Raw genomic sequence first — 22,660 nt, forward strand, 5'->3', positions numbered from 1 at the left:
GAGAAACAAAGTAAGTTGTCCAGAAGGGCGCAGCTCTGTTTCAATCCGGCGCATCCCCGCACCGCTTTGTCCCCGGGCGCTGCTGCGGGGGCTGCACCCCCGGCCCCCCGCATCCCTCCCTGCCCCGGGGGCTGCGGACCGAGCCCCCCGCTTGCCCCGCACCCCCCGCACTGTCCCCCCCGGCTGAGCCTTCCCGGGGGCTTCTGATCGCACGGACGGGGGTGCTGGGGGTGCTGCGCCGTGGGGGCACCCCTGGGCGCGGCAGCTGGGCAGGGCAGGGCACATCTGGGCAGGGCACATCTGGGCAGGGTACATCTGGGCAGGGCACATCTGGGCAGGGCACATCTGGGCAGGGCGCGCAGGCGCGGGGGCCGCCTCGCCTGTGCCCCCCGCCCTTTTCCAGCCGGCAGCACCCCCTTCCCGGCCGGCAGCACCCCCGGCCGGGGCTCTGCGCGCCCGCGGAGCGCTGCGCAGGGGCACGGGAGGGGTCCATCCCTCCTTCCCCCGGGGAGGAGCCGCGGCTCCGCCGTTTTTACCGGGGTGGGCGGTGGCTGCCGGGCCGGGCCGGGCTCCATCCTCCCTCCTCCCGCCCCCCGGTGCCGGTGACTGGGGCGGGCGGAGCCGCGGCGGCCCCATTGGCTCCGGGCATCACATGCGGCGGGGCCGGGCCGTGCCGGAGCCGTGCCGGGCTGGGCTGGGCTGGGCACGGCGAGCGCTCCCGCGGCGGGCACGGCAGCAGCGCAGAGCCCCTTCCCAGCCCAGCCGAGGCACCGCGACCGCCGCGGCCGCCCCCCCCGCCGCCCCGGCCATGAGGTCGGGCCGGAGAGACGGCACCTGTGCGGGGAGGTGAGCGGAGCCCCGGCGCCTTCCTCCTACCCCCGGGCAGCCACCGCGGCGGGGGAAGCGCAGGGGGTGGAGGAAGGGAAAGGGATTTTTATTTTTATTTTATTTTATTTTAATTTTATTTTTTTTATAATACATCAATATATTTTTACTGCGATCAATCCCGATCCCGCGACTGAAGCCCCCGGAGGGAGAAGTGCTGCGCGCTGTGATGCGTCTTCCTCTCGCCTCGGCTGCCAGTTTGGATTGTAGCGCCCGGCTCCGTGCACCGCGAGGATGGCTCGGTTTGGGGATGATCTGCCGACCCGCTATGGAGGTGGAGGGCCGGCCGGGGCTGGAAGAGGGAGCAGCCGGCAAGGTGGCCCCCAAGCCGGCCAAAGGATGTATAAGCAGTCGATGGCTCAGAGGGCCAGGACTATGGCTCTCTACAACCCCATCCCTGTCAAACAGAACTGCTTCACAGTCAACAGATCCCTCTTCATCTTCAGTGAAGATAATGTTATACGGAAATACGCCAAGCGAATAACAGAATGGCCATATCCTTTCAGGGAGGCTGTGTGGGCACGGGGGGGAAGGTGGGGAGGGGGAGAGGGAGGCTGAGGGGAAGAGACCCCTCTGGGCAGCGCAGGATGAGTGTCTGGGGCTAATGCAGACGTGCATGTGTGAGCCAGGGTGTGCGGTGGGTGTGTGTGCCACGGATCCCTGTGCCCGACATAACGCACGGCCGTGTCCATGGGGATCACGGGGAGCTCCTCCTGTGGGCACAGCAGAGGGTGTTTTGGGGGTGCCTTATGCCAGGGCTCTGTGTCAGACATACGTGCATGCCAGTGTGTCTTTAGGTGTGAGGTGGACATGTAGATTTACATTCCCTACAATTTAAGCCAACTGCAAAGGGTTCTGTGAGGTTCATGCCGATGAATCCTGATTCTTATTTCCATCTTGGAGCCTTCCAACTCTTCTGTCTCACTCTGAACAGCAGAAGGGATAAAAATGGTGACACCTTAGCATTAAAGCTGCATTGATAGTAGGGACATTGATAGCCCAGGTACCTGGCGAATCCCAGGAATACAATCATTGCAGCTCAGGTTTAGCACATCCCCTAAACCTGAATCCATTAGAATCAACATGAATCATGGCACTCCGATGAGGTGCGTAGTCTAAGCTTAGGCTGTACTAAAAAAAAAAATATTAGCAAAGCCTTGAGGCAGAGGGAGGCAGTAAGTGGGGAGAGGGATCGTCTGCTGTGTGGTGAAAGGGGCAGATGCTTCCTGTCCGAGCCCCAGCTCCCAGGCCGAGTGATGATCCTCAGGAGGGGGCTTTGCTGGGAATGCTGGTTGTAAGCCATGAGCAAAGGGGAGCAGAGTGTTTGAGGCCACCAGGGAGTAGCTGATGTGTGTGTGTGTGTACAGGAGTGCATCGCACTGGGGGTCTCAAGGGAGCCGGCTGCTTTCTTTTCATCTGATATCACACCCCTGTTAATCCCCAGCTAACGGCAGCCAGGCCTCCTCCCAGCCTCCTAGCAACACTTTCAGTTGCCACAGAGGCCAGCTCCTCTTTAGGCTTCCCCAGTTTTCACTTCCTGAGGGGCTCACAGGAAAAATACACCCGTGGAGCGAACGCACTTCCCTTCTCTCTGAACACACACACGTATTGATCTTTCTGTCCATGTTATACAATCCCAGGGATTGCTGTGCTTCCCGATCCATTTCTCCTTCCCTGCATTCCAGCGTGGATAAACAAGCCCCAAAGCCCCGGTGGCAGGCAGAGCATCGCCCTGCCCGCGAGGCCGGGCGCAGTCTGTCCCTGCCCTGCCTCTTGGGCCACTCGGCTGCGTCTTTCCCGGGGGTGTGGGGACGGGATCCACGGCTCTGCGGAGCCGGTGGGATCGGCGGAGCCACCGGGACCGGAGGAGCCACCGGGACCGGCAGAGCCACCGGCCCTTCCCCGCGGGGCCGCTGGGCGGGCGGGGCCGGGCGCTGTCCGCGGTGCTGAGCCGAGCTTTGCGGGGTGTAGAGCCGAGCTTTGAGGGGTGTAGAGCCGAGCTCTCCGCGGTGCTGAGCTGAGCTGTCCGCGGTGCTGAGCCGAGCTTTGAGGGGTGCTGAGCCGAGCTTTGAGGGGTGTAGAGCCGAGCTCTCCGCGGTGCTGAGCCGAGCTCTCCGCGGTGCTGAGCCGAGCTTTGAGGGGTGCTGAGCCGAGCTTTGAGGGGTGTAGAGCCGAGCTCTCCGCGGTGCTGAGCCGAGCTCTGTAGGGTGTAGAGCCGAGCTCTCCGCGGTGCTGAGCCGAGATTGAGGGGTGTAGAGCTGAGTTCTCCAAGGTGTTGAACCGAGCTCTCTGTGACGCTGAACCCAGCTCTGTGTGGTGCTGAGCTGAGCTCTCCGCGGTGCTGAGCCGAGCTCTCTGCGGTTTAGAACCGAGTTCCCCGTGGTGCTGAGCTGAGCTCCCTGCGATGTTGAACAGAGCTCTCCACAGTGCTGAGCTGAGCTGACCGCGGTGCTGAGCCGAGCTCTCCAGGGTGCCAACTGGTGCTGTCCTTGGTACCACGCCGAGCTCTCCACAGTGCTGAACCTGGTGCTGAGCTGAGCTCCCCGCCGTCCTGAGCTGAGCTCTCCACGGTGCTGAGCTGAGCTCTCCGTGGTGCCGAACACATAGTCCTTGGTGCTGAGCAGAGCTCCCCGCTGTGTTGGACTGATCTCTCCCCGTGGTGCTGATCCTCTCTCCTCGTGGTGTTGAGTCTCTCCCCGTGGTGCTGAGTTTCTCCTCATGGTGCTGAGCCTCTCCCTGTGGTGCTGAGCGGATCCATCTCCCACCCTCAGGCCCCTCTGCCCTCCGTGGTGCAGCTCTGCCCTGGGAGAGCTGGGGCTCGGCACAGCTCGGGGCTGGAGACAACAGCAAAAGGAGGGACCCGGTGCCGGGTCGGGATCCTTCCCCTGGGATTGCTTCTCTCCTACATCCCGAAAGGGCGCTGGTGATTTTATTCTCACTGGGAGAATTGCAATCCAGTAGTAATTCACGTTTTGGACCTGTGTAGACAAACTTTTCCAGCCCATCACTTTATTTGCACCATGTGTTGAAGGGAAATGTTTCTGAAGGACAATTCAGCAGATGGTGCTCAGCTGTATAATCTATTCTGAGGCAGTTCAGTTTATCAATCTCATTTTAAACCAATGATTATTAATAGGTTTTTGTTTCCTTTGGACCTTTTGCTTTCTTGCTCCCAAATTCCTTGAGCAGCTCTGACTCTCTGTAAAACTCTGACTCTCAAAGAAGAGAGCCAATTGCCTACTTTTCTTCCAAACACAACCCAGAAAGAACTGAGGAAGTCAGGGAGACTGAATGCCTTCAAAAATACGAGAAATCTTAGAATGCTCAATTAATGTGACTTTGGGGGTAGAAATGGGATTTGGACGAGTTTCTCCTTCTGTTGTCCAGTCTCTTCTTTAACTTTTTGGTCCTCACTCCATTTGAATACATGATTTTAGCTACAATCATAGCCAATTGTATCGTGCTGGCTCTGGAACAACACTTGCCGGATGGAGACAAGACGCCGATGTCGGAGAGATTGGTGAGTTGCATTTATTTATGTGCAGTTTTTGTTCTGCTCTGATGCAGAAAACACTCAGCCCCCCAGTGCTGGGAGTGCTGGCATCTATTTTAAAGATCCACACGTAAACAAACAGGCATTGATCTGCCAATCACAAAAAAAATCGCTCAGTGCCAACAAGAAGAACTCTCCCCCCCGATCCCATCTGCACAAATGCTTCATCACTCCAGCCAGCCCTGCCCAGCTGCAGGAGAGGAGATGGAGCTTCTGTTCTCATCAGAAGAGCTACAAACTCAGGTTGTCTCTAAACCAAGACAAGAAAGGACTGATAAATGCTTAGAATTATCTCTGGAATCAAATAAACTTCTGTGATATTTTCCCAGGGAGTGGTAGAACAGAGTAACCTTTCAGGTTCAAGAGTCTCTTCCTGCTACTGTGCATATGAAGGATCCTACAGAGCAAACTTTGGGTTTAGATGATTGCATTTCCCTTCCAAAAAAAATGAAACCAACTTACAGAGGAAAATAATTTCCCTGCAGGCTTTATGGTAATGAGCCCAATTACCTTATTTCAAAAGAAAATAGAAGAATAGCTTCAAAACAGTTCTTCCATTTATCATGTAGGAAAAATGTGTAACACTTGGGTTGATTTTTCTCCTACTCTTAATGATCTGGAAAGTCTTGCATGCCCAAATGCATTAATCCTGGTGCATGTTCAAAGGCTGAATAAATATGGATGAATAAATATGGATCCATATGTGTTTGCCATGTAGATATGATGTTATGCAAACAAAAATAATATTAGGCTTGCTGCCAAAAACTAGAGGCCCTGTACACTGGTTGCTGCAGTTTCCAAGGGTGGGCAACTCTCACAATCTCATCCTTCAGAAGCAGGAAAAGTGTGTTAGTGATGGATCCAAAAGGAGCATCAGGGTCACCTACTTGGTCCTAAATTGGAAATGGAGCTGCTCCTGCTGCCTGTTCACCTCCACGGGGTTTGCTTATTGTCCCTGAATTATTTCTGCTTAACAAGTGAGGAGGATAAGATAAATACATGCATTTCTGTTGATCTCTCTGCCATTTAACATTCTCTGTGTGCTTTAGGAGGGGTCAGCAAGGCCAGCCTGGGGCTGTGAGCAAAGCACAAGTTTAGGCCCAGGGTAGTGACCGAGCTGGAAAACGCTTTCCATGGTTATGAACATATGGACTAGTGAAGGGAGAAACAGTTTTGTGGCTGTTTTGGTCTGGTTACCCTTTGGTGATGTTTTAAGCAGCAGCAGGTGTGGTTAACAAGTTGGTTTTATGTTTCTCTATGTCCCCAGATTTATAAGGGGATTCCACAGGCATTTTATTGTCCTTTTCCCCACTGTATTGATTCCATTTTATGGCACAAACACCTTCAGTTCCTGCTCAAATCATTCCAAAGGGGGCACTGGTATTACCACCAGATATTGTAAGATAACTGTGTGTATTAAATGCAGTCTCTGCCTTGTTGACTCTGCCTTGGTGAGGAAGGAAGAATTAACTCCTGATTTTCATCCCTGTTGTGTACCATTGCCTTTGATCCAGGTATTCTTAAAACATTTTAGCTACAGCACATTCATAACTGAAGTATAAAGGGGTTTAGTGTGGAATAACACTGAGAGTCTTTACAAGTCATGAAATATCTTTTATTTTCAACATATGCTGGAAAGATTAAGCATTGTGAGTAAGAAAAAGTGTCTTCTGGTTTCAAAGTGAAGCTGCTTTAGAGCGTTCCTGCTGCTTCCACAAACTGGAAGTTGCTTCATTGAAAATGTTACAAATCCATGTTAAACCAGAGTGGGTGAACATTCCCATACATTTACAGGTTTGTTGAGCCAAATTCTATGCCTCTGCAGAACAGCAGGTGCTTTTGGGCTGTCTTTGGCAGGAATGGAACTGGCCTTTTCTTGGTTAATGATTGATGGATATATATTTCCATCTCCCTGTTCATTGAAATATTCAAATTGGAGTGAGGGCTCATCACTGAAGAGTTAATCAGATGTTGAGGACGTGAGACGCACATCACGAGCCTTTGATGACTGGAGATGTAGGCAGAGCTGTTGAAGTAAAACCAGAGCTGCCTGGGTACTTTATTCCACAGATACAAAGACAAAAATCTTAAGACTGTCTGTTTGTTAAAGCTGAGGAGAAGAGGGAGGAGCCCATACAAACATTTTAATGATTTTTGTCTTCTAATCAACATTTTCTTCTATTTATCTCCCCTGAGACCCAAGAGATGAACCTGCAGTGCAATCTCACTTGGCTGTTTTCTGTGCTCCTCTTACTTTGACAAACAGGGCTAATGAAGCACAAGTGATGCCTCAGTACCTCCAATATTTCAGGACTTGGAATGGCTGAGTTAGGAGGAATTTTTCTCTCTCCATTTCCTGCATGTGGTTTGTAGCACAGAAAAGCAGCACTTGGCTCTGGGGTGGAAATTTTGGACAAAAGCTCCGAAAAACACCAGTTTGGTGGTCAGAGAATTTAGTAGTGAACTGGAGTATTGGTTTCATCTTCAGACAAGAGAAATCAGCTCGTTCTCCCAGCAGCAGCAGACTGACCTACCCCCGAGGTTCTCGCCCGCTCTGAGCTGGAGCTCTCACGTGCTTTGGTTGCTGGAAGGGTTTAATTCACATCAGCAGTTGTCCAGTGGACAGAGATGCTGCAGATTTGATCCTGCCCATCTCAGTGAGTGCCTCAGCCAGTGGTTGTAGAGTCAGGCTCCCTGTGCCCCAATAAATATTGCATTGTTTGTACACACTGGAATGCTGCCAAGCTAAAAGATGCTGAGGGAGTTGTACTGAGTGGCCCAGAGCCTGGTGCTGAGAGCTCCAAATGTGAGACTGTGAACTTCCCCTCCCAGCCCTGAATGGCCTCGCTGGTGGATGCTCACGATGCTCTTGGCTGTGCAGGCTGAGACACTCCTTCCCTCCCTGCTTCCTTCCCAATGGCTCAGTTTTCCATGAGAAGCTTCAGGTGATTTTAGATTTGGCCCAGTCTGACAGGTGATTTCAGAACCTGCAGGACAGGAAATCTCTTTTCTGCCCTGCTCTGGGGCAGCCCCTGTTTGAAGACACCAGGGGGGCTGTAGGATGTTCCCTGCAGGGCTTGGGCTGGTTTTGATGTGAGGACAGATATGACTTTTCTCAAATATTCACCATGACAGCTCTTGCAATTTCCTAATGGATTTAATGCTTTATCCCATCCACAGGCACTTCCTGCAGCCATATGTGAGCTGTTCATATTAACCTTTGCATGAACAAAAGCCTTCACACCCAAACCCATCAAGGCTGTCACATCCGAAGGCCAAGGAAAGACACTAGGACGTGGACTAGGAATAGTAATGACTTTCCAGACTCAGAAGTTGTTTCTGATCTGAAACATATTGATTAAATGTGTGTTTGGCCCAGTCTCAAGCTTTGCTGTGTCCACAGCAAACAACTTGCTGGCACAGCTCTGGCTGCTGCCCAAATTCTCCGCCCTCCTTCCCCGCTCACACACTGACACTCATTATCACCTGCTCTCCTGCTCTTGAACCCAAGCAGGGCACAGCCTCCTGTCTGGAGGGGGCTGCAGGCCGTGCTGGCAGCAGGGATGCTGAGCACACGGCAGTGCCATTCCAGTGCTGCCCAGGGCATCTCACCCGTGTCCTTGCCCTCCTTCCGTCACACACAGTCCTGTGAATCCTTTTTTGGACCTCTACCCAAAGGGGCACATCTCGTTGTGACTGCCCTGATTCTTAGGTTGAGTCAGTGTAAATTTAGGCAGGCTTTAGAAAAGACCCTCTTTCCATCCCTTCTTATTTCCCCAGCTGCTCACTGCCAACCTGACTGGTTTGCTTCGTAATAAATACCCAAATCCATCTGTGAGCCCTCCTGCTTCCCTGAAAGCTCAGAACTTCTTTGACTCGCTTCCTAAGCGCTTTGTGCAGTCCTAACTTTGGGAAGAGCATATCCTATCAAACCCTGGAGTACCTGAAGGCTGGCTCTTTAAAGCTGGGAGCTGTAATCACAAGGCACCTGACCTAGATTGAGCAAAGACTGGGAGCAGAGTAGATATGAGGCTTCAAGGAAGTGAGGGAGTAATGTGGAGGAGTGGATGTGGGTAAAGGTAGCTTTTTTTGGGTGTGTTAGAAGAGTTATTTTTAGAGGCACGCTTGTAGTTGTGGGATGGAAATATGGGATGGGCTGGGAGGCCTTTGTTTCCAGGGATTATCCATAGCTGTTGAACTAGGAGGTGTTGTGGGGTTGAAGAGCAGTCCCTCTGTGCATGAGGGAAAGTAGAGGAGCAGTAAGGCAACTTCTGAAACCACATAGGATGATTTGTGACTCCCTCTTCCTTATTCCCTCTTTTCTGTCTGGGTTGATCCCTGGGATCCCTCCAGCTCTTGCTGTGGAGCAACTGCTGGAAGAAGATGCTTATTGTAGGATTTCTGTTGAAGGTTATAAAAGGTCTGATGGCCTTTGTCGCTGTTTCTCTGTGGGTAAACAGCGCTGGGATGGGCAGCTGGAGGTCTGTCAGTGCTGGTTTGTGTCCTCTGAGCAGCACTGGGGAGGCTCTGTGGAGGCACAGAGGGCTTGGAGGTGCTGCTGCTTGTGGAAACATCTCCTTGAGTGGAAGAGAAGTTAGTTTTGGGTGTGGGTTTTTATTTTCTCCTCTCCATTTCAGCCAAAGGCCTACAATGAGAGCTCAACTTTGCCCTGCTGTGTTTTTCTGTCTGGCCAGTCAGTGCCTGTGTGTGACCTGCAGGTGACTGTCACCTTGCCAGGCCACAGGAGAGTGGGAGGGGGGTTGCTGAGGCAGGAAAGGTGGAGGGAATGGAGATAATACAGGGTGAAGGATGAAGTGTGTGGAAGAGCTGGGCCCTCTGAGGTGTGTAGGGGTGTAGGGTGTTGATTTGTAGGAATAAAACCTTAATTCGGCCCCTGATGGAAAAGCCTGTCCAGAGGGAGTATTTTCCAGCAGCTTGGAGGCATCTCCAGTGATTAGTGCTCTCTGGTGGGCTTGCTGAGTTGGGATGTGCCTCCAGCCAAGCCCCTGTGGGGGGATGTGCTGTTGTGTTACACAGTCACAGACCAGGTCAGGTGGAGGGGCCCACAGTGTCCCAACTGGTGCCACCTCCCTGCTCCAGCAGGGCCATCCCACGGCACAGGATTGCATCCAGGTTCTGGAACATCCTCAGTGAGGAGACTCCACCCCCTCTCTGGTCTCTGTTCAGTCACTGCCCAGCAAAGAGGTTCTTCCTCATGTCCGGGTGGAACTTCCTGGGCATCAGTTCCTGCCCGTTCCTCCTGTGCCACCGCTGGGCCCCCCGAGCAGAGCCTGGTCCATCCTCTGCCCCCTCCCTGCAGCCCCTGATGGATATCTGGGAGGTCTCCTCTCAGTCTTCTCTTCTTGAGGCTGAACAGGCCCAAATTTAGGAGTGAAAAACCTGATTTTTCACTCAAGTGCTGTGCCCAAAGCGCGGGTCTGGGTCAGAGCTGAGCAGGAGCTGGTCAAACACATCCCTGTGTCAAACCTGCTCCTTCCTCCTGGGCCCACGAGCCGTGACATTCCTGCTCCTTCCGTAGAAGAGAACAAACAATCCCCTTTTGTCATTAGCAGAATTGCAAAATGGAAGCAACTGTCCATCAAAGAGCAGCTCAGCCCCATGGCTCTGATGGTCAGAAATGCCACTGGAAAAAAAAAAAGATTTCTAATCTCTTAATTTGGAAGTTTGCTTCTCTTTGGGAAGGGCTGCTTTACTTCCATTGACTTCGGTTGAAAACAGGGATCTGAGGCACATTTGGAAATTGGTTACAGGTGCCAAAGCCAATTAACATGGGCTTGAAATCAATCTCCTTTGCTTTTACCTCTTTGTTCCCATTTTTTGCCTCCATCTTTGACTTCCAAATGTATATGTTTTCATTTGGCACTGAATTTGTATTGAAACTCCTGTCAATAATTTAATACTAAATAATCTATAATAAAGAAATATAAATATAATATATATATAATATATAAGATATATATTATAAATATATATATTTTATATATATAATATATATATTATAAATGGTATAAATCGTATAGATTGTATTTATAATATATAATATAATAAATACAATATAATATAATAATGTATAATATAATATAATAATGTATAATACAATAATGTACAATATAATATAATAATATTGAGACATCTGTGGCCATTCAGTGTTTGTGATCTGCAGGTGACTGTCACCTTGCCAGGCCACAGGGGAATGGGAGGTGGAGTTGCTGAAATAAATGGTTTAGGTGAAATAAATATATAACATAAGTAATAAGTGCAAATATATAATATATAAGCTGTAGAAACATATTTTAATATAAATATATAATTAATAAATTTAAAATAAATAATGACTGAAATAAATATATAAAATAGATGAAATAAATGGTTTAGTAAAAGTGGGGAGACTAAGTTTAATTTCTCTGTAGGAGAAATGTAGGTAAGACATGAAGTTGAGATCCCAAAATCTGCCCCATAGATCTGAGGCACAAATCTTATTGTTCCTGCTGAGAGGGAATGGGGTTTTCTCCCTTAATCAGACACACAGTGAAAGGAAAACAAATGAGACTGTGGCTGTGGAAACTGAGAAAATGGAGGAGAAAGAGTGAAGGAGGAACCGATGAATAAATGATAAATAAATAATTTCCTGTCAGTGTTCACAAGCTTTCTGTGCTGACTGTTAATCCCCAAGATACCCTCTTGTTTCGAGTTCCTGGATGAATGGTGAAGCACTTCTTTTTCCATGTCAATAAACACTGGAATATGCGATAGCAAGTTTAAATATGCCCTTAGTGCAAAATTTCAGCTTCGAAATTCCTGCTGGACGATTGCGTGGAAAGAACGGGGCGGAAAAAATCAGAAGGAAGGCAAATAGAATTCCCAATTTAAAATAAAAAAAATTACTTCCAGAGAAATAATAATGAAATTCCTCTTTGTGCTCCAGGAAAGTTTCATCTCGGGGAGCGGAAAAGGGTGTGAAGCTGGTGCCTGGAGCTGTTCATGTGACTTGATCCCCCTGATTTTTGTTCTCTTTCAGGACGACACTGAGCCCTACTTTATTGGAATATTTTGTTTCGAGGCTGGGATAAAAATCATCGCTCTGGGGTTTGTTTTTCACAAAGGCTCTTACCTGCGGAACGGCTGGAACGTGATGGATTTCGTCGTGGTCCTCACAGGGTAGGTGACTTCTCACCCCGGCTTTAAGGGGGCCTCTCACTCTGATTTGTGTTGGTTTTTACCTCTGGGTTGGAGTGGGATTGATTTGAGGGAAATATTATATCCCTACATTTCTGACTGTAGGATTTGTTGTGCTGAACGAGTCACTTTTAGAGTGTTGGAACCAACTAAAAAGTGGTTTTCCTTAAGGATATTTATTTGTAGGTATTCTGGTGTGTATCTTATCCAGAGTCTTCCTAACATTTCCCTGGCTTTGCAGGTTCTGTTTGCCACTGGTACTTGAGCCTGATTTAAACCAATCTATTTAGCATTACAGGATGACTTTAAAAGTCAACATGGAACGTGCTAACAAATTAAAAGCATCCCATTTTTAAGCTATTACAACTCCGAAATCAGCAAAGTTTTTGCAGGAGTGCATTTGTTCTGCTACCGAATAACTTTTCTGAACAGAATTCAAAGATGCTTGAAAAGAATTCAAAATGTCTTATTAAGGCAAATGTCACCTGTGTATTTTGTGCAGTGGTTTGAAATGATGTCGCTGGTTTCTTTCTTGGAAATGCTCACAATATTTTACATTAGAAACTGTTGTAATGTATATTTATTTATATGACTGGAGGGTATAATGGAAACACAAATATTAAGTATCACTTGTAGTCTACAAATTGGGCTTTAAAGCTCCAAAGGAAATGTTCCCTGAGGTCCTGAGCTTGCAGCCTTCAGCTTGGAAGGATTTCAGTCAGTTTTCCCCCAGCCTGGTATTAACATGCTCCCCAAATCCTTCCTTTCCCACACCTTCTCTGCTCCTGTGTGTGAATGTGTCTGTATTTTCTGGTTAGTGGTGGAGAGCAGGGAAATGCCTGCACACATATACAAATGTATTCATTAGCCACATTATCACTGGAATTCTCTTTGCATTCAGGCACCATGTGATCCAGCAACTGAGAGGCCAAAGGGAATCCTTTATGCATTGAGAGGAAGAGAATAAATATGTGGGGTTTGATTCTCCTGCTGCTGGGTTGGGGATTTAATCAATGGGAACTTCAGTGGAGTCACGAGGAGAATCAGATTTATGTACTCAGGAGCACGGGGGGTACCAGGATGAGAAGAGAATTAGCACAGATGCTACAACTATTCACACCCATGGCATGTGCTGATTCCTAGTCAGTTCTACGCCCTTTTGTGAGCTAAAAAAAAAATAAAAAATTAAAATCAAGGCCCTGATTCTGGAAGGCACTTTGGAATGTGTTTGAATTTATCCTTCAACAAAGCATTCAAGTACACCTTTGGATTCAGCTGACTCCAGCGCTTCTGTGCTCAAAGCTCAGGCTCTACAGAAAAGCTTTTCTGAACTCCAGCCATACTGTTTAGACAGGGCTTTTTTATTTTCTCATAAACACATGCCAGGAATCAAGAGATGTTTGGTTTCTTTACAAGTGAGACGCTCAAAGTTTTACAAGAGCGGCTGGAGAGTCGCTCGTGGAATCGCCGCGGGCCGTGAGTCGCCGAGCGCCGGTGTCTGAGCGGAGCTGGGTTTGTTGGGGGAGCTGTTTGCAGCTCTGTTTGATCTGGGAGCATAATTGAGGACTATCAGCTCGATGAGGCAGCTGGACCGAGGAGCCCTGTTCCCTCTGCAAACAGGCGTGTTCCTCTCCAGCACAGTCCCGGCCACGTCAGAGCTGCTGGTTTCCAATGGTGACACCGACCGGGCTCCGGGGAAGCCGCCTCGTACGGGGGCTTCCCACCAGGCGGGCAGTGCAGGAGTGGCAAAGGCTCAGCTCAGCAGCATTAAGCCCAAGAATCGTCTCCCCAGACCTCTAATCCTCTCGTTCAAGGGCTGGATGTAACATTTGTGGTGCTTGGGGGAAGGCTCCCGAAAATCCCGGCGTTCCTCGTGTGCTGGGTTGGATTCCTTCCTGAGTGTGGGGCTGCATTTCCAGCCCAGGAACGAGCTGGAGGGACCTACAGTAGAGAAACAGCACTGCAAAACCTGCAGCCTCACACAGGGGACTGAATTAGTGTTTTCTCTGTAGCCTGTGGTGTTTTTCCTAGATCCTTATTGTGTTCTTAGCTCGCTGCTGTGTTGCCATGGGGCTGTGCTGGAAAGCAGGAGTTCCTCTTCCTTGGGCTTCCTTCACTGCCCAGAAACCTTTTCATCCCCCCACTGCCTGCCTGAGCTTGGGGCTTTGATTTAGGGGCTTGGAGAAGCCAGAGCAAGGTTGTTTATTCGAGAGAAACATCCCCTTTTGTCTCATTTGAGACAAACCTCCTCGGTTCTGCCTCGAGACTGAAGGCAGGTTGTTGAGGAAGAACATTTGCTGCTGCCAAACCCAGCTGGTTCTCCAGGGAGGGACTGAGAGGTGGTGACATGAGTGGGAACTTAATTTTCACTTCTGTGGAAAGGAGACTCAGATCCGTGCGTTTCAAAAAATGATCGGGGTGTAATTTATTAGGGAATAATAAAAGAGGACAATGCTAAGCCAGTACTTAATGTGTTCTTATAAATATAGATAGGTAGGACATCAGTTTTTGAAATACCATTTTACTACTCTATCAAAAGCTTTCCTTTGCCATATGTGCAAGGTTTCTACTTGGAAATGTTACTTCATGTTTCCCAGGCAGTGATCAGTGTTCATTCCCAAGCTCAGTTTCACATTAATCTTCAATATCACAGAGGGATTTTGATTTCTCTCTCTCTCCCTTATTTTTTTAAATTTTATTTCTGTGTAAGCATGAAAGATCATGAAAACGTGTTTCATGACACCACACACAGAGCTGTGTACCTGCTAATCCTGTTGAGTGCCCGTTTTTATTGAGGTAAATGCTGAATGTCAGAAAATCTGATCTCATTTTCAGCTTTTAGCTAAACCCCACAAAAGCAAATAGCAGCTTTGCTCTCGTTATCTGTTTCCATAGGAAAAAGGGCAGAGTCTGGGTGTGTTTTGGAGGAGGCTGTGGGGGAAGGCTCTGCATTGATTGAACTTACCCTTATGTAAATACTACAGTGATCATGCAGAAATCCTTCCCACCTGTTTTTTCCAACCACCCCCCCCTTTTTTTTTTTTTTTTGCCTGCACCCTGGAATTATCGATAAATGTATTTTTTCATCTCCCTGCAACGATGGAGATTTTGTTTGTCAAAAACCAGGCAGCAGAAGCTGTTAATCAGAAAATACAGCAGGGCTGTGTTTTATGCAGCCAGGATCAATATCCCACTGAGCTAAACCCGAGTCTAACAGACAGTGGCCCAAAATGCCTTGGTTGTCATTCCAGAAAACCCTCCCTCGGTTTCTTTCCACAGTGGGGCCTATTTCTCCTTTGCTTCCAAGGAATCCTGCTGACTTGCTGTTAGCAAAGGCCTGGGAGAAGAATAGATTGCTGCTTCTTGAAAAGATTTTGGTCTCTTTGTCCTTTTTTTAGTGATTTCTGGTGGACTCCTCGGGCTGTAGACGAGCACCCAGGAAAGCTGCCCTGCTGGGATGTGCCTGTTGCTGCTGAGGAGAGAAATACATGTATTTTATAGCTCCTGCTCACTTCATTTGCACATTTTTAGGGGATTGGGTTCACTCCAGTGATGACATCACCCATTAGCAGCTCTAAATCACCCCAAATTGCAGTTTCTCAGCTGGCCTGGGACTGTATGATCTTAATGCACTTTTTCCAAGGTAGAGGCAAAGGGATTTTTTAACTCTGTCACTGGAACGTGTTTTGGGTTGGAATCCTCAGAAATCCACAGTCATCTTTGGAACAAAGTTGTCCTATCCCCAAACTCCTCAGGTGGCACTGGATGGAGATGTGAACCTGGACAGGGGGCCTGGAGGGTCCAGGCCTGTTCCTCTTGGAGTTCATGGCAAGTTTTCTCCTGGGCCTGGGATACAACAACCCAAAGAACTGCTGTGCAGGGTTTACCTACAAACATCCTCTCCAGCTGGAGCTGGTGTCACAGGCTGACTGCTGAGGACCAAGGCATGGCTAAAATGATCCTGAGCTTTCTGGTTCCCAAAATTCAGATGTCTAGGGATTTTTGAGGTGGAAAAAAAGGATCTTTTAAAAGGGCTTTTAACCTGTGTGGTCCAAGGGGTCTGTTCTCCTTGGTTGTATTTTGGAGCTTGTTTATACTTTTGCTTTCATTGTATGGTGGGTAATGGGTCCTATGGTTTAATTACATATCACAACAAAGGTGCTGCTTATCCCTTTTTTTTCTTCAGCACCAGCTACCTGAGGTTTCCTTTGGTGCCTTCTAGATTTTGTACAGTAGAGTTTGAATAATAATCATTCAACTTCCTGCATGTTTATGGTTTTAATAAACTCCAGCATTTCTCCAGTCAGAGGTTTATGCTGCCCAACCTCCCTTGACCTGAGTTTTCCGTGCTCCTTTGCTCTGGTCCTTTCCCAGTTCCATCACATCCCCTTGGAGTGCCCACAACCGTGTCTGGTGTTTGTCCAACGCCGGGAGTTGCTAAAACTGCAGCGCTTGAAAGGATCCTGCCCCGTCCTTTCTGAGCAGAATTAATTCCTTTTGGCTTCCAATCAGCCTGGATTAAACACTCTCGAAGAGTCCTGGTGGCTCCTTGAGCCAGTTGGATCAGCTGCCTGGATCTCTGGGTGGGACTGGCAGAGACAGCGTGTGCCAGGCCCGGAGCTGCCAAACGATGAGCCCAGAGTGTCAGTGCTCTTACGGGTGTCTCAGCCTGTCTGGAACAAATTGCAAAAAAGCTGGAATTATCCTGATTGTCTGAGCAATGTGCTCCCAGCTCCTGGTGACGCTGATGATTTGGAAGGTAACTCGTTTGGTAACCCAGTGCTGTGTCCAGTTCTGGGCCCCTCAGCTCAGGAAGGACATGGAGGGGCTGGAGCAGGTCCAGAGGAGAGCAACAAGGCTGGGGAAGGGACTGGAGCACAAGTGCTGGGAGGAGAGGCTGAGGGAGCTGGGGGGGCTCAGCCTGGAGAAGAGGAGGCTCAGGGGAGACCTCCTCACTCTCTGCAACTCCCTGACAGGAGGGGGGAGCCAGGGGGGGTTGGTCTCTTTTCCCAGGCAACCATCAGCAAGACAAGAGGGCTGGGTCTTCAGCTGTGCCAGGGGAGGTTTAGAAAGAATTTCTTTCCAGAGAGGGTGCTCAGCCATTGGAATGGGCTGCCCAGGGCAGTGGTGGATTCTCCATCCCTGGAGGTTTTTAAGAAGAGACTGGATGTGGCATCAGTGCCATGGGCTGGGAACCACAGCGGGGTTGGATCAAGGGTTGGACTTGATGATCTCAGAGGTCCCTTCCAACCCAGCTGATTCTATGATTCTATGATTCTATGATTCTATGATTCTATGATAACAGAGACCTGTTCAGCCTCGATGTTCGCTCTGCTGGTTACCAGGATCATCCTGCTATGTGGGCAGTGGGAGCTGCTATTCCTGGTGCAGTGGATGAGGAGCAGCAGCCTGGGTTGCAGTGATGGCTGTCAAAGTGGGAGGCAGAGGAACCACCCAGCCTGCTCTGTGCAGCGGGTTGTGGACCTCTGATATTCCCATCTGAGGTGGATGGACCTCCCAGACAGGGTGTGGGGGGAGGTGTGACTGTGGAATTATTGGAGAAATAAATGACTGATTAAGGGCTGGGATTTTTCAAGCTGCCAAATGTACACAGATGCTTAGGCTGCAGGGTTTTTTTATTTCCATGTACGTGTTCCTGTGCATTAAGAAGCCCTTAAACTAAAATATCTAGTATGTAATGACAGGACAAGAGGGAATAACCTCAATCTGAAAGAGAGTAGGTTTAGATGGGATATTGGGAAGGAATTTTTGGCTGTGAGGGTGGGGAGGCCCTGGCACAGCTTGCCCAGAGAAGCTGTGGCTGCCCCATCCCTGGAAGTGTCCAAGGCCAGGTTGGAGCAACCTGGGCCAGTGGGAGGTGTCCCTGCCCATGGCAGGGAGGTTGGAACAAGATGAGCTCTAAGGTCCTTCCAACCCAAACCATTCCAGGATTCTGTGATTCCTTATTTCACCCGCAAAAAACCATAGAACATGCTAATTAAAAAATGAAATTCCAATGAAACAACCCCCTTGGATGCCCTGCACCATCACTTTAGGCTGTATTCCTTGCTTTGTTTATAAGCTCTAGAGCTACAGATGTGGGGGATAAAGGGGTTGGGAAGTGCAGGTTTCTCTCTGCTTTCCTGACGTGCAACTTTTGGCACCTCTGTGCTAGAAAGCAAAGCTGAGCAGCAACAGGAGTTGGGAAAAGGGATACTTTAAGAAGGGATAAGCTTCCTCTTGCTTAATTATCACCAGGAAAAGGAGTAAATCTCTGCATGGTTGTGCAGTATGGGTGGTGATGGACTGAGGTGATTGCTGTTGGTGCTGTGCATGAGTCACGCTAAGAGCAAAGCATTTATGGATTTTAATGGAGCTGATCCTTGTTTTCAATTTCTTTTATGCTCCAGTGATGGATGGAGACTTTCTGGCTCAGAAAAGCCAAGGGTCCCTTCTGAAATTAAATCAGATAAAACTGGACAAGACAAAGGGAATTTACCTGTCTTCCTGAATGTCAGCTGGTGATCTGGCTGGTGTGGGAGGGCAGGGAGGCAGGAGGGCAAGTAACCAAGTTTTCTTTTTTTGAAGCAGAAAAAGTTTATAACTGGAAGGGAAGAGGGTGTGTGAAGTCTCAGTTTGAACAGCAAGTTCTTCTGTCTTCTGTCCCTTGGCTGTTTGGGCTCTTGAGGAGCTGGAGAAGCAGTTTCCTTCAGACTCTGGGCAAAGAGGAAGGAATTGGGGCCTCCAAACCCATCTGGCCAATGTCCCTGTTTCCTTTTTGCACTGCCACAGACAGGTTTGCCCAGTGGGGCTGCAGATCCTTTGAGACTGGAACATGTTTTCCCTCTGGGCTTGTTTCTCTTAGCCAAGGGGCACCCAGGCCATGCTGGGCCTGTTGGGGTGTTAATTAGGGCTCCTGTCTTTTCTTTTTTGTCACTTGAGAGTGGCTTTTCTGCACAGATTCGGGTGGGTAGAGGCAGGTGGAGTCAAGCAGGTGGGGGTGTAATTGTGTGGCTGCTGCTAAATTAGAAGGAGACTTTCCTGGGCAGAGGAGGACTCAGGGCTGTGCTTGGAGGATGCTGCAGATGGTCACAGTCCCCTCACAAGGGTGGGGACAGCCCTTCCCTGGCAGGAGTTATCCTTGGAATGTGGCTCTGCTCTGGTGAACGTTTCAGGTCACAGTACTTCTCAAGGGCAGACAGATAATGAGATTGATGTGCTTCTCCCTTGCTTTATTAGAAGTGACTGCAAGGTATTGAATACCTGGTATGTGAGCTGAGAAATGATGGAGCTGCACAATGGGAAGCCAGAAAGTTGAGGCAGGAACAAAGAGCCTTTCCCAAAGGGAGAGGAAACAAAATTATTTGGGTTTTTATCTTATGGTGCTTTCCATATTTTGTGCCTGTTTGTGCTTCTCTGAAGCTTTTTGCTCACAAAGAGGGGACTGTCGGACAATATTCGTGGGCGCTCAGATCTCCCTTTAAAGCAGAAGTGACCATCCCAAGTGAAAAGGAGAGGTGCTTTCTCATCTCATCGCAGCCAGGGCGTCATCAAAGCCAGGCAGGGCCATTAGTCCAGAGTCCAGACAGTATTTTTAGCTTTTTATGGCTCTCAAAGGGAGGTTGGTGGCAGGGAAATATTGGCTCTTGTAGGGAACCAGCTGTACTGATTGCAAAGGCAGCCGTGGGGACTGCAGGTGGGAAGAGGGCTCTGGCCCTTGTGATCTGCTCCTAACGTGTGATCCTGCCCTGGGAATCATGTCGAGTGGGCATCTGCTTGGCTGCTCACTCTTCTCTAGAGGTGGCAAGCTGCTATTGGAGCTGGGTGTGAATACTGGCAGCGCAAAACCAAAACAGCAAATAAAATTGCAGCCATGAAGTGCTCTACTTTTTTTTTTTTTTTTTAATGCTTCCTAGTTAAACAACAAGCAAAAAAAAAAAAAAAAATCCCCAAGCCCAAAATACCCAAATCCTGTGTGTGGTGTTGAGTGCTGTCCCATAATTAGACGAGGAGGAGTGTGCAGGTTATCTCAGACTCCTGTTTCTCAAATGTTGTTGCTGCTGCTGTGTCCCAGTTCCCAAGGGCCCAGCTTTTGATGGCAAAGTGCCTGCTCATCTGGGATGAGAAGAACCTGCCTGTGACTGTTGAAAAGAATGAAGATTTAGAAAAACAGCCTGGTTTTAGTTGTTATCTAATCCTGAGTGCCATCAGTGTCATGTTTGCACACACATCCTTGGATCTACATCTCACCCCAAAAGTTTGGGTGCTCCGGGACCATTGACTTTCTCTGTAAAGATCAGGAAAACTTGGTGGATTTGGGAAACTGATTTTCCATTTTGTTCTTGCTGAACAAGGTGTGTGGGATGTTGTGGCCAGGGCAAGGCTTCAATGAAGCCAGGGCAAGGCTTCAGTGCTGGGAGCTAACACAGGGGGATTTGGGACTCCAGCTCTCTCTCTAGATAAGCCAAGCTCTGGGATCAGTACCTGGCATTTGAGGGTACCTGGAGATGCTTTCCATACCAAAGTCAGATTCTTTGCTTAACTTCAGCTGTCTTGGATCTTCTCTGGGCTGAGGGATCTGACTGGATTGGGGTGGAGGGAAGGGATCCATTGTCAGTGAGGTCAGTGCTGCAGGATGACTCCATTGGATGGACCTCTGACTGCATGGAAAGGCCACTTTTCCTCCCTGGGGAAGCCTGGAAGCTCAGGCTGAGGAAGTCCTGCTTCCTACATGTGGCACACAGCAAACCTATTTGAGCTTAGAAGGTTTGGAAAGTTCCCTGATCCCCACAAAGGAGCTTGGCCACCCAAACAGTGCTCTTCAAAAACTCACCAGAGACCTTTCCTCCCTGGCATGATCACCATGAATTAAGTTGGTGGTTGACACAAAAAGTGTCTCCTCCCTCCTCCGTTTTCCTGGATGTTGATGGCCAGGGAAATAATCACCTGAAATGTTTTTTTTGATTAATAAAGGAAACAAACTCCTTTTCTCAGGGTGGAGCATTCAGGAAACAGGTCAGGCTTTTGGGGTGGATATTCCTGTTGTGTCAGAGCTGGAGCTGCCTTGGTTTCAGGAGCTGGCTCAGGGATGGGGGTGTGTGTGTGTGGGTGGTTCTCGTGATCAGCCGTGGATTTTAAAAGCATCCCTCTGGAGCGAGAAGTTCAGGTCACTCCTGAGTTAAACCCAAGGTTTTAGACAATAATGGGTTTAGTGTTGGCTCAGTTCAAGTCAGTTCATGTGGGACTGTGGAAGATTTAAGCACGGAAAGGATCAGGAGCAGCAACTGGGGGTAGAAATTGCACTTGGGGTTCTTGAAGGAGGAGAGGGCTCTCAGTGTGTCACACCTGGGCCATAAATCTCTTTGCTGAAGGTTTTTTCCTTGTGGATTTTTCTAGAGAGAGGTTAAAGTTGGCTCACCCTCCTTTGCCTCATCACATGTGTAAAAATTCCCCGTAAGGATCTGCAAAAGAAGAAGCTTCCAGAGTCAAACTAAGGCTTTAGGAGGACTGTTGATTGTCCATGGGATGATGTAAAAGTACAGAAGGGAAGGACAGAAATGTTTGGAGGATACTGAGACTTTTTCAGCTACAAAATGTCCCTGTGCTGAAGAACTCTCAAAGTAAACTGACAATCAGAAATACTCAGTTGGATGTAGCTTGCTTCTGGTTCAAAGAAGACTTAAAAGAACTGAAATTGGAGCTCTCAGCTTATTTTCCAATTAAAAAGAAGAGGGAAAAATGGAACTGTCTTTTGGCTTAGTTCCCCACCTCAAATGTCCTGAAGCAGCCTCCTTAAATAAAGTTTGGGAGCTTAGGACAAAGGCTGTGAAAATGATTAAAGGGTTGAAGAAATGTCCATTTAAGGAGAAGTGAAAAGGCTGAGAGAGTTAAAATTAAGAGCAAGGTCTCATAAGGGCGAGATAGATAGAGAAAAGCAGAGAGGAAATCGTGTTTCCCAATCTATTTTGGCAGGATTCAAAAAGCATCAGTGAAGAAATTGAAGTTTTAGAACTTCTTTGCTAATGGAAATGTAATTAACTCATGGAAATCACCACAAGGATTTGCTTCAGCTGAAATGGTCTGGTTTGGGTCTTGAGTCCAAAGGAGCCTTGAGATCATCTACAGATGCACCAGAGAGGAAATGGGTTTTTGAAGGAGGACGATTAGGCCCTTTTCCTGGTGCTCCCTGCAATAAGCTGGGTGGAAATGTGACCAGGCTGTTTCATAATTGTCCTTTTCTTTATCTTGTAATTTGTCCTGGATCATGCTGGAGCCACGACTCCGGAGCAGGAATCCAGCCTGTTACAGCCTGACCCGTGGAACGCAGCAGGAGGTGTCAGAGCTCAGCTTTGTGGGTTTGTACATGAGACAATATCGATAGGGGTGGTGGCATTTCATTGCTTAATGTCTGATTTAAAGATCAAACATCTTCCTGCAAGCTCTGCTACAGCCTGGAGAGAAACTTCAGTACTCCAGTGCTAAGTGTGCCCTGAAAACCTGCAAGCCTAAGCTTCAGGAAAAGGTTTGGGTTTGAAAATTGTCGCTCATTTAAAGTGAATACAAGGTAGTTTCTGATATCATGGATAAAGGAGTCCTAGTTTTGTGGAGAAGTGAGGTCTGGCACCGTCAGAGCAGGTGGAACATCACCTTGGCCTTGCTTTGGGAGGGCAAGGCCCCTCCTCAGCCGTGGTCTCCACCCTTTGCAGGATTTGGAACAAGGAAGAAGGCTCTGGTAGGTGAAATTATCTTATCAGAGGGTGGCCCTGTCCTCAGTGAGGCTTTAGTCAGACCTGAAAGCACGTCCAGCTGCCAGAAGTCAGGCATGAAAGCTCTCCTGCCGGGCAGGAGGATTAACAAACCTCCCTCCCAATGCCAAAGACAAATCTCTGCTGCTTTCCTGGCCTCCAGCGCTGGGGGAGGGATGGGAGCCAAAAGCTCTGGGAAGTTGCAGCAAGTTATTTGTGCCCTGTGAAGAAACAGGCAGTGATGGCTGGGGGGAGAAGGGGTAACACCTCTCTTGATGGT

At 48.7% G+C, this 22,660-nt stretch overlaps 1 protein-coding gene across 18 annotated transcripts in view; it reads left to right on the forward strand.

Moving 5' to 3' along the window:
• The first annotated feature begins 684 nt into the window (after window positions 1-684).
• CACNA1B (calcium voltage-gated channel subunit alpha1 B) overlaps window positions 685-22,660 on the forward strand; it is a 309,392-nt gene continuing 287,416 nt past the window's right edge. For 9 of the 18 annotated variants that reach the window (XM_039383719.1, XM_039383720.1, XM_039383721.1 and 6 more), the window contains exons 1-3: window positions 685-1,379; window positions 4,300-4,405; window positions 11,478-11,617. In XM_039383719.1, coding sequence (XP_039239653.1) covers window positions 1,120-1,379; window positions 4,300-4,405; window positions 11,478-11,617 — 506 coding nt within the window. In that variant the 5' untranslated portion in view covers window positions 685-1,119. The remainder of the gene's footprint in view (window positions 1,380-4,299; window positions 4,406-11,477; window positions 11,618-22,660) is intronic. The other 9 variants (XM_039383724.1, XM_039383725.1, XM_039383727.1 and 6 more) reach the window with 2 other exon arrangements.

This window comes from Pipra filicauda, unplaced genomic scaffold, assembly GCF_003945595.2.
Source record: "Pipra filicauda isolate LSUMZ 115617 unplaced genomic scaffold, ASM394559v2 scaffold321_size1097455_pilon, whole genome shotgun sequence".
Classification (NCBI taxonomy): Eukaryota; Metazoa; Chordata; class Aves; order Passeriformes; family Pipridae; genus Pipra; species Pipra filicauda.